An 11,932-nucleotide genomic window follows, 5' to 3' on the forward strand; every position below is an offset into this window, starting at 1 on the left:
CTCACTGTCTATTTTATCAGCTTACCATATAGAAGCACTTTGTAGTTCTACAATTACTGACTGTAGTCCATCTGTTTCTCTACATACTTTTTTAGCCTGCTTTCACCCTGTTCTCCAATGGTCAGGACCCCTACATGACCACCACAGAGCAGGTATTATTTAAGTGATGGGTCATTCTCAGCACTGCAGTGACACTGACTTGGTGGTGGTGTGTTAGTGTGTGTTGTGCTGGTATGAGTGAATCAGACACAGCAGCGCTGCTGGAGTTTTTAAATACCGTGTCCACTCACTGTCCACTGTATTAGACACTCCTACGTAGTTGGTCCACCTTGTAGATGTGAAGTCAGAGACGATCTCTCATCTATTGCTGCTGTTTGAGTTGGTCAACTTCTAGACCTTCATCAGTGGTCAGAGGATGCTGCCCACAGGGCGCTGTTGGCTGGATGTTTTTGGTTGGTGGACAATTCTCAGTCCAGCAGTGACCGTGAGGTGTTTAAAAACTATCCAGTCATGCCAGCACAACACACACTAACAAACCACCACCATGTCAGTGTCACTGCAGTGCTGAGAATGATCCACCACCCAAATAATACCTACTCTGTGGGGGTCCTGACAATTGAAGAACAGCATGAAAGGGGGCTAACAAAGCATTCAGAGAAACAGATAAACTACAGTCAGTAATTGTAGAACTACAAAGTGCTTTTATATGGTAAGTGGAGCTGATGAAATGGACAGTGAGTGTAGAAACAAGGAGGTGGTTTAATGTTATGGTTAATTACATTTTTGTTTTATTGCATTTTACAAAATGTATCAGCTTTTCTGGAAATGGGCTTTTTGTAGATACAAGACTGTAAAGAGAGAAAACAATAACTCATCTTAAATGTTCATAACATAGATATAAATGCAATTAAATGCATAAATTAAATGCAAAGGCATGTGCTTTTTTCCTTTTTTGCTGTTTAAACAGAGCACAGACATCAAGGGTCTAGCATCAGACAGTAAAACCAATAGGAAGAAGAAGCTAGAGAAGAGAGGATCATGGGGAGGTACTGCAGGACTAAATATGAATACCAGTTAAGCGAAAACCCCACAGTAGTCAGTGTGGTCTGACTACTGGGCTAAATATCAGTGATTCACGTATTTGTGTATGTGTGGTTTAGCAGATGGGACGTATCGGAAGTCCACAGGAGCTAGACCTGAGTCTCTAATGTCTGTAAAATCCAATAGCAGTTTGGAGCTGGGATCAACATTTGGCAGATCAGAGGTGTATAGGCAATGAACCTACAATACTATAACATTTTAATACAGTCAAATGGCTTTAAATAAAATGTAAATAATTATAATATTTATTATTTACTGGTATTGTTCTGTGCTTTTCTCATTCTCTTTTAGAATAGCAGTTCCAGTCCAACAGGGTCAGAGCCAGACTCATCTGTTCGAGCGGATAAGTACTGCTGTGTATACCTGCCCGATGGAACTGCTAGCCTGGCACCGGCTCGGCCCGGCCTCCCTCTGCATGACATGCTCAGTGGTCTGTGTGAAAAAAGAGGCTTCCCAATGAAAGACATCATCATCTACTTTCATGGCAAGGACAAGGTCACTCAGACACGGCCTTGTTTGCTCTTCTTGTGCTATAATTTATAGATTAATGGACATTAAACTCCTGCAGCAGCTGAATTGTCTGTGTTGTCTTGTCTTGTGTAGAATGTGTGTCCCCGGCAGCAGCCTCTCTCCTTGGACCAGGACAGTTCTATCCTTCAGGACCAGCAGGTCTCCCTTGAACTTAGAGTAACGTTTATGTAAGTTCACCTTTTTAACAGTGATAAGGTGCCAGTGCTGTTTTAAAAAATGTCATCATCTAAATAAGCCATGTCTTAATTAAATATGCTTTGCTTTCAGCTATAAAATGATGAGTAAATAGCCAGACAGATAGGTGAACGTGAGTGGTGGGTGGATGGATGGATAAATAGGGTCTGTCAGAAAACCTAGTGAGCTCTACATAGACAGCATTTTACGTCATCCTGTGCACGCCCCCAAGAAGAAGGCTGTTCGAATTCTTAGATGCCTTAAAATGCTGCCTACTAGAATGCCTTTGTCATATACACATACACCGATCAGCCATAACATTAAAACCACCTCCTTGTTTCCATGCTCACTGTCCATGTTATCAGCTCCTCTTACCATATAGAAGCACTTTGTAGTTCTACAATTACTGACTGTAGTCCATCTGTTTCTCTGCATGCTTTGTTAGCCCCCTTTCATGCTGTTCTTCAATGGTCAGGACCCCCACAGGACCACTACAGAGTAGGTATTATTTAGGCGGTGGATGATTCTCAGCACTGCAGTGACACTGACATGGTGGTGGTGTTAGTGTGTGTTGTGCTGGTATAAGTGGATCAGACAGCAGCGCTGCTGGAGTTTTTAAACACCTCATTGTCACTGCTGTACTGTCAATAGTCCACCAACCAAAAATATATCCAGCCAACAGCGCCCCATGGGCAGCGTCCTGTGACCACTGATGAAGGTCTAGAAGATGACCAACTCAAACAGCAGCAATAGATGAGCGATCGTCTCTGACTTTACATCTACATGGTGAACTAGGTAGGAGTGTCTGATAGAGTGGCCAGTGAGTGGACATGGTATTTAAAAACTCCAGCAGCGCTGCTGTGTCTGAACTATGTCACCATGTCAGTGTCACTGCAGTGCTGAGAATGATAGACCACCCAAATAATACATACTCTGTGGTGGTCTTGTGGGGGGTCCTGACCATTAAAGAACAGGGTGAAAGCAGGCTAAAAAAGCATGCAGAGAAACAGATAAACTACAGTCAGTAATTGCAGAACTACAAAGTGCTTCTATATGGTAAGTGGAGCTGATAAAATGGAGGTGGTTTTAATGTTATGGCTGATCAGTGTATACCGGTGTACAGTACAATCAAATTCTTTCTTCGCATATACCATTTGTTTTTGGAAGCTGGGGTCAGAGTGCCATTGTACGGCGCCCCTGGAGCAGAGAGGGTTAAGGGCCTTGCTCAAGGGCCCAACAGTGGGCAGAGTTGGGATGGCAGAGTTGGGATTTGAACTCTTAACATTTCAGTTGACAACCCACTAGGCTACCGCTGTACCAAGGCACCTTATTTCAAAGCGACAATCTGACTGAATGACGAGAGAGCATCTTATGCTTCCCTAATGGTGAAGGCAATTCCAGCATTCAGTGCTGCACAACCTCTCTCACAAAAAAAGACAAATATGGCAGATGAATGCGAAGCAACAAACAGTTCTTTTTAAATGTAAATAAATCTCACTGATTTTTAGATTGTATAAAGGTGTACAAGTGTCATTTATTTGTAAATTCGGGCTCATCAGTGACAGTTTAACCGTTTTCGGTACACAGAGGGTTGTGCCGCCTCAGCCCATTAGTTTGAATGGCCTGAGGCTAACTGTGCTAGCTTAGACAGTCAAGGCAGTTTTCGCTTTCTAAGTAGTGTGTCTTATAAGTGGATGTCTTATTAGAATCCTCTCTACTAGCAGGCAGCAAGGCAGCTCACTAGATTTTCGAACAGACCCATAGAATTGGTAGACAGATACAACGGCTAGTTGGGTTTGTTTGATAAATGGGTGGATGGATTAGTAAATAGATGGACACCTGACAGTGGATAGATGCATAAATGGGTGCATACATAGTTTGGAATTTTTGGATGGGTATATTTTTGGTGAATGTGTATGTGGAGACATAGGTGGAAATTTTATATGGATGGGTTGGTAGATGAAAAGGTGCATATATAAAAGTGTCTGCTATATGTCATAAAAGTCTGAATGCAATAAAAGAAATTGGTGCACTTCACATACACCGAACAGCCATAACATTAAAACCACCTTTTTGTTTCTACACACATCGTCCATTTTATCGGCTTTTCTTGCCATATAGGGCAGTGATAGCTCAGTGGTTAAGGTACTGGACTAGTAGACAGAGGGTTGCCGGTTCGGGCCCTGCCGCCACCAGGTTGCCACTGTTGGGTCCCTGAGCAAGGCCCTTAACCCTCAATTGCTCATTGTGTTCAGCTCATTGTGTAAGTCGCTTTAGATAAAAGCGTCTGCTAAATGCTGAAAATGTAAATGTAAACATAGGAGCACTTTGTAGTTCTATAATTACTGAGTGTAGTCCATCTGTTTCTCTGCATGCTTTGTTATCCCCCTTTCACCCTGTTCTTTAATGGTCAGGACTCTCCCAGGACCACTGCAAAACGGGTATTATTTAGGTGGTGGATGATTCTCAGCACTGCAGTGACACTGACATGATGGTGATTGTGTGTTAGTGTGTATTGTGCTGGTATGAGTGGATCAGACACAGCAGCGCTGCTGAAGTTTTTAAATATCGTGTCCACTCACTGTCCACTCTATTAGACACTTCTACCTAGTTGGTCCACCTTGTAGATATAAAGTCAGAGACGATCACTCATCTATTGCTGCTGTTTGAGTTGGTTATCTTCTAGACCTTCATCAGTGGTCACAGGATGCTGCACACGGGGTGCTGTTGGCTGGATATTTTTGGTTTGTGGACTATTCTTAGTCCAGGTGAGGTGTTTAAAAACTCCATCAGCATTGCAGTGTCTGATCCACTCATACCAGCACAACACACACTAACACACCACCACCATGTCATTGTCACTGCAATGCTGAGAATGATCCACCACCTAAATAATACCTACTCTGTAGTGGTCCCGTGGTGGTCCTGACCATTGAAGAACAGCATGAAAGGGGGCTAACAAAGCATGCAGAGAAACAGAAGGACTACAGTCAGTAATTGTAGAGCTACAAAGTGCTTCTGTATGGTAAGTGGAGCTGATAAAAAACAAGCACTGGCATCAGCATTGTATCAAACAAAAAATCAACACTTCCTTTTTGTGCGTTTGTGCATGTCAAGGTTGGAGATTGTGTTTACTGAGAAGACGGTAGCAATTGTTGCAAAATCCAGCAAGACTCTGGGTGACGCGCTGTCTTCAGTGCTACAGAAACAGCAGCTCCGACCACAGGATGTTCATGTCACAATGGCAAGTTTACGTGATCTATATCTGAAGATTGTAACTGCTTAGTTTCTTTTCTGAGACTGTTCAAAATTACAGGAACTTTTAATGCAATAAATGATTATGAATCTGTTCCATTTCTCAATTAGAGTGAATCAAAAGAGCCTATAAACATGAACACCAGCGTGTTTGCTCTAGCCAACAAGACTGTCTGTCTGGACAAAGTCAAATGTGAGTCAAACATACATTTACTATTAGGTTTTTTCCCTTTACTCATTTCCTTCCTTTTTTATGTAATGCACATGTTATACTGCTGTCAGATTCCAGTCCCTGTCCATAGATAAAACACAAAAACTGTTTAGACTTAATGACCAGGTTTCAGAGAAAATCTGTCCGTTACTCATGCGGCAGAACACATTCAATCAGTTGTCAGGAGAAGCAGCCATAGACGGGCTTGAACAAAAGGATTCATGTATAAAGGATTCAGGTGAAATGACATTGAGTGACAGAGCATCAGTTGAAATGGCTTGGACAAAAAACACTGGGTAAAATAGAATTGGGCTAAATAGTCTCAGGTAAAATGCACCTAAACATAGTCAGTTACAGTGGTGTTCAAAAAAAAATAGCAGTCCAGCACCATTAACCTGATAAATCACTGTTTTTAGTAGAAATGCTGTTTCTACATAGCAAAATATTGACTTGAAAGTGTAGTAGAGTATTGAAAACAAAACAAACCCAACAATTAGGACATGCATGCCGTTCATTCTGAGTAATCGAAGCATTGATTGAAAGGGGGTTGTTCAAAATAATAGCAGTGAGGAGTTCAATTGGTGGTCATTCATTCTGCAGAGGAACGGGTGTCAGATTTTGTCCCTTATTTAAGGTAGGAGGGTGGCAAATGTTGCACAGGTTGGTCATAGCGCATTTCCTTCTGAAATACTGGGTAAAATGGGTTGTTCCAGACATTGTTCTGATGAACAGCATACTTTGATTAAAAAGTTGATTGTAGAGGGAAAAACATACAGAGAAGTACAGCAAATGATAGGCTGCTCAGCTAAAATGATCTCAGATGCTTTGAAGTAAAAACCAAAACCTGAAAGATGCAGAAGGAAGCGTGGAACTACTGTTCGAAAGGATCGAAGAAAAGCCAAAATGGCAATGATCACCTCCAGAAAGATCAAGGAACATCTGAAGTTACCAGTGAGTACAGAAGATGATTAAGTGAAGCCAATTTACCAGCAGGAACTCCTTGCAAAGTCCCGTTGTTAAGAAAAAGACAAGTCCTGAATGGGTTACAATTTGCCAAAGAACACATTGACTGTTCCAAAGAGAAATGGCTCAACATTTTGTGGACTGGTGAAAGCAAAATTGTTCTTTTTGGGTCTAGTGGCCGTAGACAGTATGACAGACAACCCCCAAGCACTGAATTCAAGCCAAAGTTCACTGTGAAGACAGTAAAGCGCATGGTGGTACAAAATGATGATATGAGGATGTTTTTCATACCGTGGTGTTACACCTATTTATCACATACGAGGGATCATGGATCAGTTTAAATATATCAGAATACTTGAGGAGATCATGTTGCCCTATCTCGAAGAAGAAATGTCCTTAAAATGGGTGTTTCAACATGACAATGACCCAAAAGATCTTGGTTACAGACAAACAAGATTGAGGTAATATTGGCCAGCACAATCCCCTGACTTCAGTCTCATAGAGAACTTGTGGGCTGATAGCTGAAACTTGTTTTTTTGAGGCAAAACCAAAATTGCAGAAGAACTGTGGAATGTAGTGTAATCATCCTGGACTGGAATACCTGGACTGGAATACCTGGTCAGATGTGCCAGAAGTTGGTTGACTCCATGCAACACAGATCTCAGAAACAATTGTTCTGCCACTAAATATAAGTTCAGTAATTTAAAGTAAAGTGGAACCTAAAACATTTTTTTCAGTTTATAGATACATTTTTTAAGTTTTTAAAGAAAAATGCTGCACTGCTATTTTTTTGAACAGCCTAATATTCATTTTTCTTAACTTTCTGTAAAGGATTAACACAAACTGGCTAAATTTTGTTAATGTTTTGATTTAGAATTGAAAGTGTAGTATTTTCAGTGCATTTGCATTCATGGAAATAAAAGTTATTATAATGATTTTGTGCTTTATTCGCTTTTTTTTAAATCACTGCTATTTTTTTGAACACTACTGTAGGTATGAAGCCAGTCAAGCAATCAGGCAGTCATAGCATGATACAAAAATGCAGTATCCCACTTCTGACTCTTACCACCAAGTTTTAAAAAGGGATTTTTTTTATGTATTTATTTTTAGCTACTGTTTCCTTCTGATTAGCATTGCAGTGGGTATGAAATCCATTCCCGAAAACAGGTGTGAGTACGCCACAGACAGTGCATTCCGACCCATCGAAAAGCACCACATAGCATAAAAGGAATTTAGTATTAACACTTTACTTCTTAAGGCATTACGCCATGTGTAATGTTAATGTGTAATGTAAAATGATTTTCAGTACTGACAATAAGAGAATCTTTTTTTATTAAGCAGTTACAAATGTACTGTCTTGCAATAACATGTGCATAATGAGATGAGCCAAACTACTCAAACGACCACAAAGGATTTTTGGATTTTGTTCATGTAAATGAAACTGTGATGTGTATAGTGGCCATCCAGGTTCATGCTGCAGGGTTTCATTATTATTATTTTTATTTTTTATTATTTTTTGTTTCTGTAGTTAACACCTGGTTTCCAGTTGTACATTATCTTAGATATCATATTCTTATGGATAAGAGATACTGAATGCCAGACCAGGGGCATGTCTTCAACTGATTTTTTCATTTAGTGCCCTCCAACTCAATTATTTCTTTCTTCAGGGCTTTCAAAAGAGAAATAAGTTATAGCATTTCATTTATTAATAAACATCCATTCTTGCATTTTAGGCCTGCAACACATTCCAAAAAAAAAGTTGGGACAGTAAAGCATTTACCACTTTGTAAGGTTGCCATTCCTTTTCACCACACTTAAGACATTTTGGCACAGAGGATACAAAGCGATTTAGTGTTTCAGATTTTATTTTGTTCCATTCTTCCTACAAATATGTCTTAAGATGTGCAACAGTACGGGGTCGTCGAGTGGCCGTTCTTGATGCAGTGCCGTCTGAGGGATCAAAGATCACAGGCGTTCAGCTTAAGCTTGCGCCCTTGGTCTTTACGCACTGAAATTCCTCCAAATTCCTTGAATCGTTTAATGATATTATGCACTGTAGAGGGAGAAATATGCAAATCCCTTCCAATCTTTCTTTCAGCTACATTGTTTATAAACATTTCAATCATTTTCTCACATATTTGTTGACAAACTGGAGATCCTCTGATCATCTTTGCTCATTAAAGACTCAGCTTTTCCTGGATGCTGCTTTTGTACCAAACCATGATTACAATCACCTGTTAACATCACCTGTTTGGAATCACATCATTATTTAGTTTTTTCACCTCATTACTAGCCCTAAATTGCCCCGGTCTCAACTTTTTTTGGAATGTGTTGGCCTGAAATGCAGGAATGGAGGTATATTAACAAATGAAATAAAGTTGAGCAGACAAAACATGAAATATATTGGGTTCAAACTGTCTGCAATCAAATAAGTCAAAGTAAATGTAAGGAACACTGCATTTTTATTTTATTTGCGTTTTCCATACTGTCCCAGCTTTTTCTGATTTGGGGTTGTAGATTAATGTCGTTGTCCCTATAACAACAGGTCTCAATACAGGGGTCGTAATCTAAGACTTTAGTAGTTTAAATCAGCAGTCCCCAACCTTTTTTGCACCACAGACCAGTTTTATATAAGATATAATTTCACAGACTGGCAGGGGGATTTAAAATAGAATAACTAAGTGTTTTTACTTCAATGAGACGCTGCACCCACCTAGTGGTGATTGGGGACAATAACACCTGAAGAGTATCGGAAATTTAATTGCTCTTGTAGTGATCTCTAATTATTTATTATTTCTGTGCAGCCTGTTAATAAATGACTCATTAACCTGTACCGGTCTAGAAAAGACTGCTAGCTGTGTTAATAGCTGCCAAATACAATATGATTTTTCCAACATGTAACAGTGGAGAAGTGGCTTGTAGATATTTTGATATATAGCCAACATTTAGGCCATGAACTTGTCTGTAACACCTTAGTGCAATAAATATTTGACACATTTAGTGAGCGGAATTATGGGATGCTGTCTGGGATGTTGCATGCAAGTTTTCTTTGCATATAAAAAAGGTGTTTGTTGTTGTGCAGGTCCAAGTGGTGGCGAGTTGAAGAACACTCCAGCAGGAGATCGAGGCAGAATGAGCAACAAAACAAAAAGAACAAATGAAATGGATGGTATGTACCACAAGCAAGCGGATTACTGCTCATCTTCCTACGCCAGCCATTGTGTACAGAGACTCCAGTAGCCATAATTATGTGTTAGAAGCAGGAAAAATGGCAAGTGTCGAGTCAGAGCATCTCTAAAACTGCAGCTCTTGTGGGCTGTTCCCGGTCTGCAGTGGTCAGTATCTATCAAAAGTGGTCCAAGGAAGGAACAGTGGTAAACCAGCGACAGGGTCATGGCCAAGACTCATTGATGCACGTGGGGAGCGAAGGCTGGCCTGTGTGGTCCGATCCAACAGACGAGCTACTGTAGCTCAAATTGCTAAAGTTAATGCGTAGTTTGTTGTGTATAGGGTTGCAAAAAACAAACAAACCTGTTTTTGTGTCTCAGGTCTGGTGGAGATGCTGACCCGTGTCCAGTGCAGCAGGGCTGATGACCAGCGTGGCTTACTGACCAAAGAACAATTACAGCTGCCCCAGTTTCTCCAGCTTCCCACACAGAGTGAAAGTGGTGAAGCTAAAGCTAATAATGTACAGGACAGCTGCTCTAATCTTCGTCTACCCGCTGGTGCTGCTGGAGTAAACGAGGGGGGAAATTGTCTTGGCCTTAACGGAGATCATAAAGACTCGAATAAAGAGAGGAATCCAAAGAGAACATGAGGCACTGTGTTCGCTCTGCTAGAAGAACTCCAGTGTGCGTGTGTGTGTGTGTGTGTGTGTGCGTGTGTGTGTGCGTGCGTGTGTGTTTATGCCCCATACAGCAGTTTTGTAAGTTGATTTTGTGGGTGATACGTTTAGAATGGTATATTCAGCATATTACCACACTTATCGAAAAAGATGTGTGAAGTGTAATGGTAAAAAATAGATGCAAAGAAAATGAGCAGAGATGTTTGCTGTTGAGTTGTATACTTATTTATTCTGTATTGAATTTGTTTTATATTTGATTGAGTGCTTGTACTATATTTATTTAGATCATTTGCTGCACATGCTTGATGTGATTGTATTTACTTATGAATTTTTGCTCACTAGGGTGAATCTGATGTACTTAAAAGCATTACTGTGAATAATGTCTTACTTCTAATGTGTAATTCTGTTCTCTGCACTTTTGCCTTTGCTGTTCAGGCCTAATACAATTAAATACTGGAAGATACACTGGACATTCTGCTTCCTTCATGGTGTTTAGCTGGAATGTTTAAACAAGTTTTATCCATGTGGTTGCATGCATTAAAACCAACAGGTCATGGTTTACATTTATGACATTTAATAAACACTGCTTTTGAGGGTTAAAGGCCTTGCTTAGTGGCCCAACAGTAGCAACTTGGTGGTGGTGGGGCTTTAACCAGCAACATTCTAATCCATAGTCCAGTACCTAAACTGCTTAGCTGAACAAGTGTAGACTGTACCTATCTTCCTGTTCAATATGTGTATTTTTGGTCTTTAAATAATGAATCACTTGTATTTGGGTTGCTTCTGCTTGTATGGAATAAAAACATCATTAACCACATTAACCCTTTGTGGACAAGATTCTACACCTATGGTGCACAGTGATATTTAAAAACTACATATAAATAATATATTAAACTTTAAAAGGTGTAAATTCTGCCCACTAGCCGTTTGTATACAAGGGAATAATAGTGGGTAGCACTGTCGCCTGACAACAAGAAGGTCCTGGGTTTGTTCCCCAGGTGGAGTGGTCTGTGTCCTTTGTGTGTGGAGTTTGCATGCTCTCCCTGTGTCTGCGTGGGTTTCCTCCAGGAGCTTCGGTTTCCTCCCACATTCCAAAGGCATTCAAGTGAGGTGAATTTGGAGATACAAAATTGTCAATGACTGTGTTTAACATTAAAAACTTGAACTGATGAATCTTGTGTAACCACTGATTTCCCGTCCTGTCATGAATGTAATCAAAGTCTCGGGTGCCGAGGTGGCACAGCAGGATATTCTGCTAGCACACCAACGCCAAGATTCTGAACTCCTCAGTTCGAAACTCGGCGTTGCCACCGGTCGGCTGGGCGCCATCTGACGGGCACAACTGGCAGTGCCTGCAGCAGATACTAATTGACAACCGTATCTGCAGGGTGGCGGCCGGACTATGTGTGGTGTGGAATCTTCATACACTGTGTAAGGACACTGATTGGCGGAAGAGACACCTGTGTAGAATGCATCAGCGAGAGGAGGAGGGTTGTGCACGTGTCGGAAGAGGCGTGTACAGTGACGTGTTCTCCTCATATGGCATCCCTCAGCAGTGGAAGACAAATTGAGTGTGCTAAATCAGGAGGAAAAATTTATGTAATCAAAGTCTGTAAAACATGATGTTAAAATCTTAGTAAATACATAAAATGTTAATGGGGGGTGTATAAATAATATATTTCACTTTTAAAAGTGTAAACTTTGCCCACTAGCCATTTGTATAGAATGGTCACTATACTGTTTATGTTGGAATAATACCACAATAATATACAATGATTTTTTTTTGCAATTTTAATTGACCAGCAAATTAGTCTATTATTGTAGTTTGTCATATTAAAGAATTTTATCTTCTT

At 40.4% G+C, this 11,932-nt stretch overlaps 1 protein-coding gene across 1 annotated transcript in view; it reads left to right on the plus strand.

Annotated features, from left to right (window-relative positions):
- The window catches only part of rgs14a (regulator of G protein signaling 14a), a 33,300-nt gene extending 22,413 nt beyond the window's left edge, over positions 1 to 10,887 (plus strand). The window contains exons 6-13 of the mRNA XM_062994457.1: positions 968 to 1,046; positions 1,161 to 1,264; positions 1,393 to 1,596; positions 1,705 to 1,799; positions 4,924 to 5,050; positions 5,173 to 5,254; positions 9,318 to 9,404; positions 9,784 to 10,887. Of these exons, the coding sequence (XP_062850527.1) occupies positions 968 to 1,046; positions 1,161 to 1,264; positions 1,393 to 1,596; positions 1,705 to 1,799; positions 4,924 to 5,050; positions 5,173 to 5,254; positions 9,318 to 9,404; positions 9,784 to 10,052 (1,047 nt within the window). The 3' untranslated portion in view covers positions 10,053 to 10,887. The remainder of the gene's footprint in view (positions 1 to 967; positions 1,047 to 1,160; positions 1,265 to 1,392; positions 1,597 to 1,704; positions 1,800 to 4,923; positions 5,051 to 5,172; positions 5,255 to 9,317; positions 9,405 to 9,783) is intronic.
- The last annotated feature ends 1,045 nt before the right edge of the window (positions 10,888 to 11,932 follow it).

The sequence above is a fragment of the Trichomycterus rosablanca genome, chromosome 1 (assembly GCF_030014385.1).
Source record: "Trichomycterus rosablanca isolate fTriRos1 chromosome 1, fTriRos1.hap1, whole genome shotgun sequence".
NCBI lineage: Eukaryota > Metazoa > Chordata > Actinopteri > Siluriformes > Trichomycteridae > Trichomycterus > Trichomycterus rosablanca.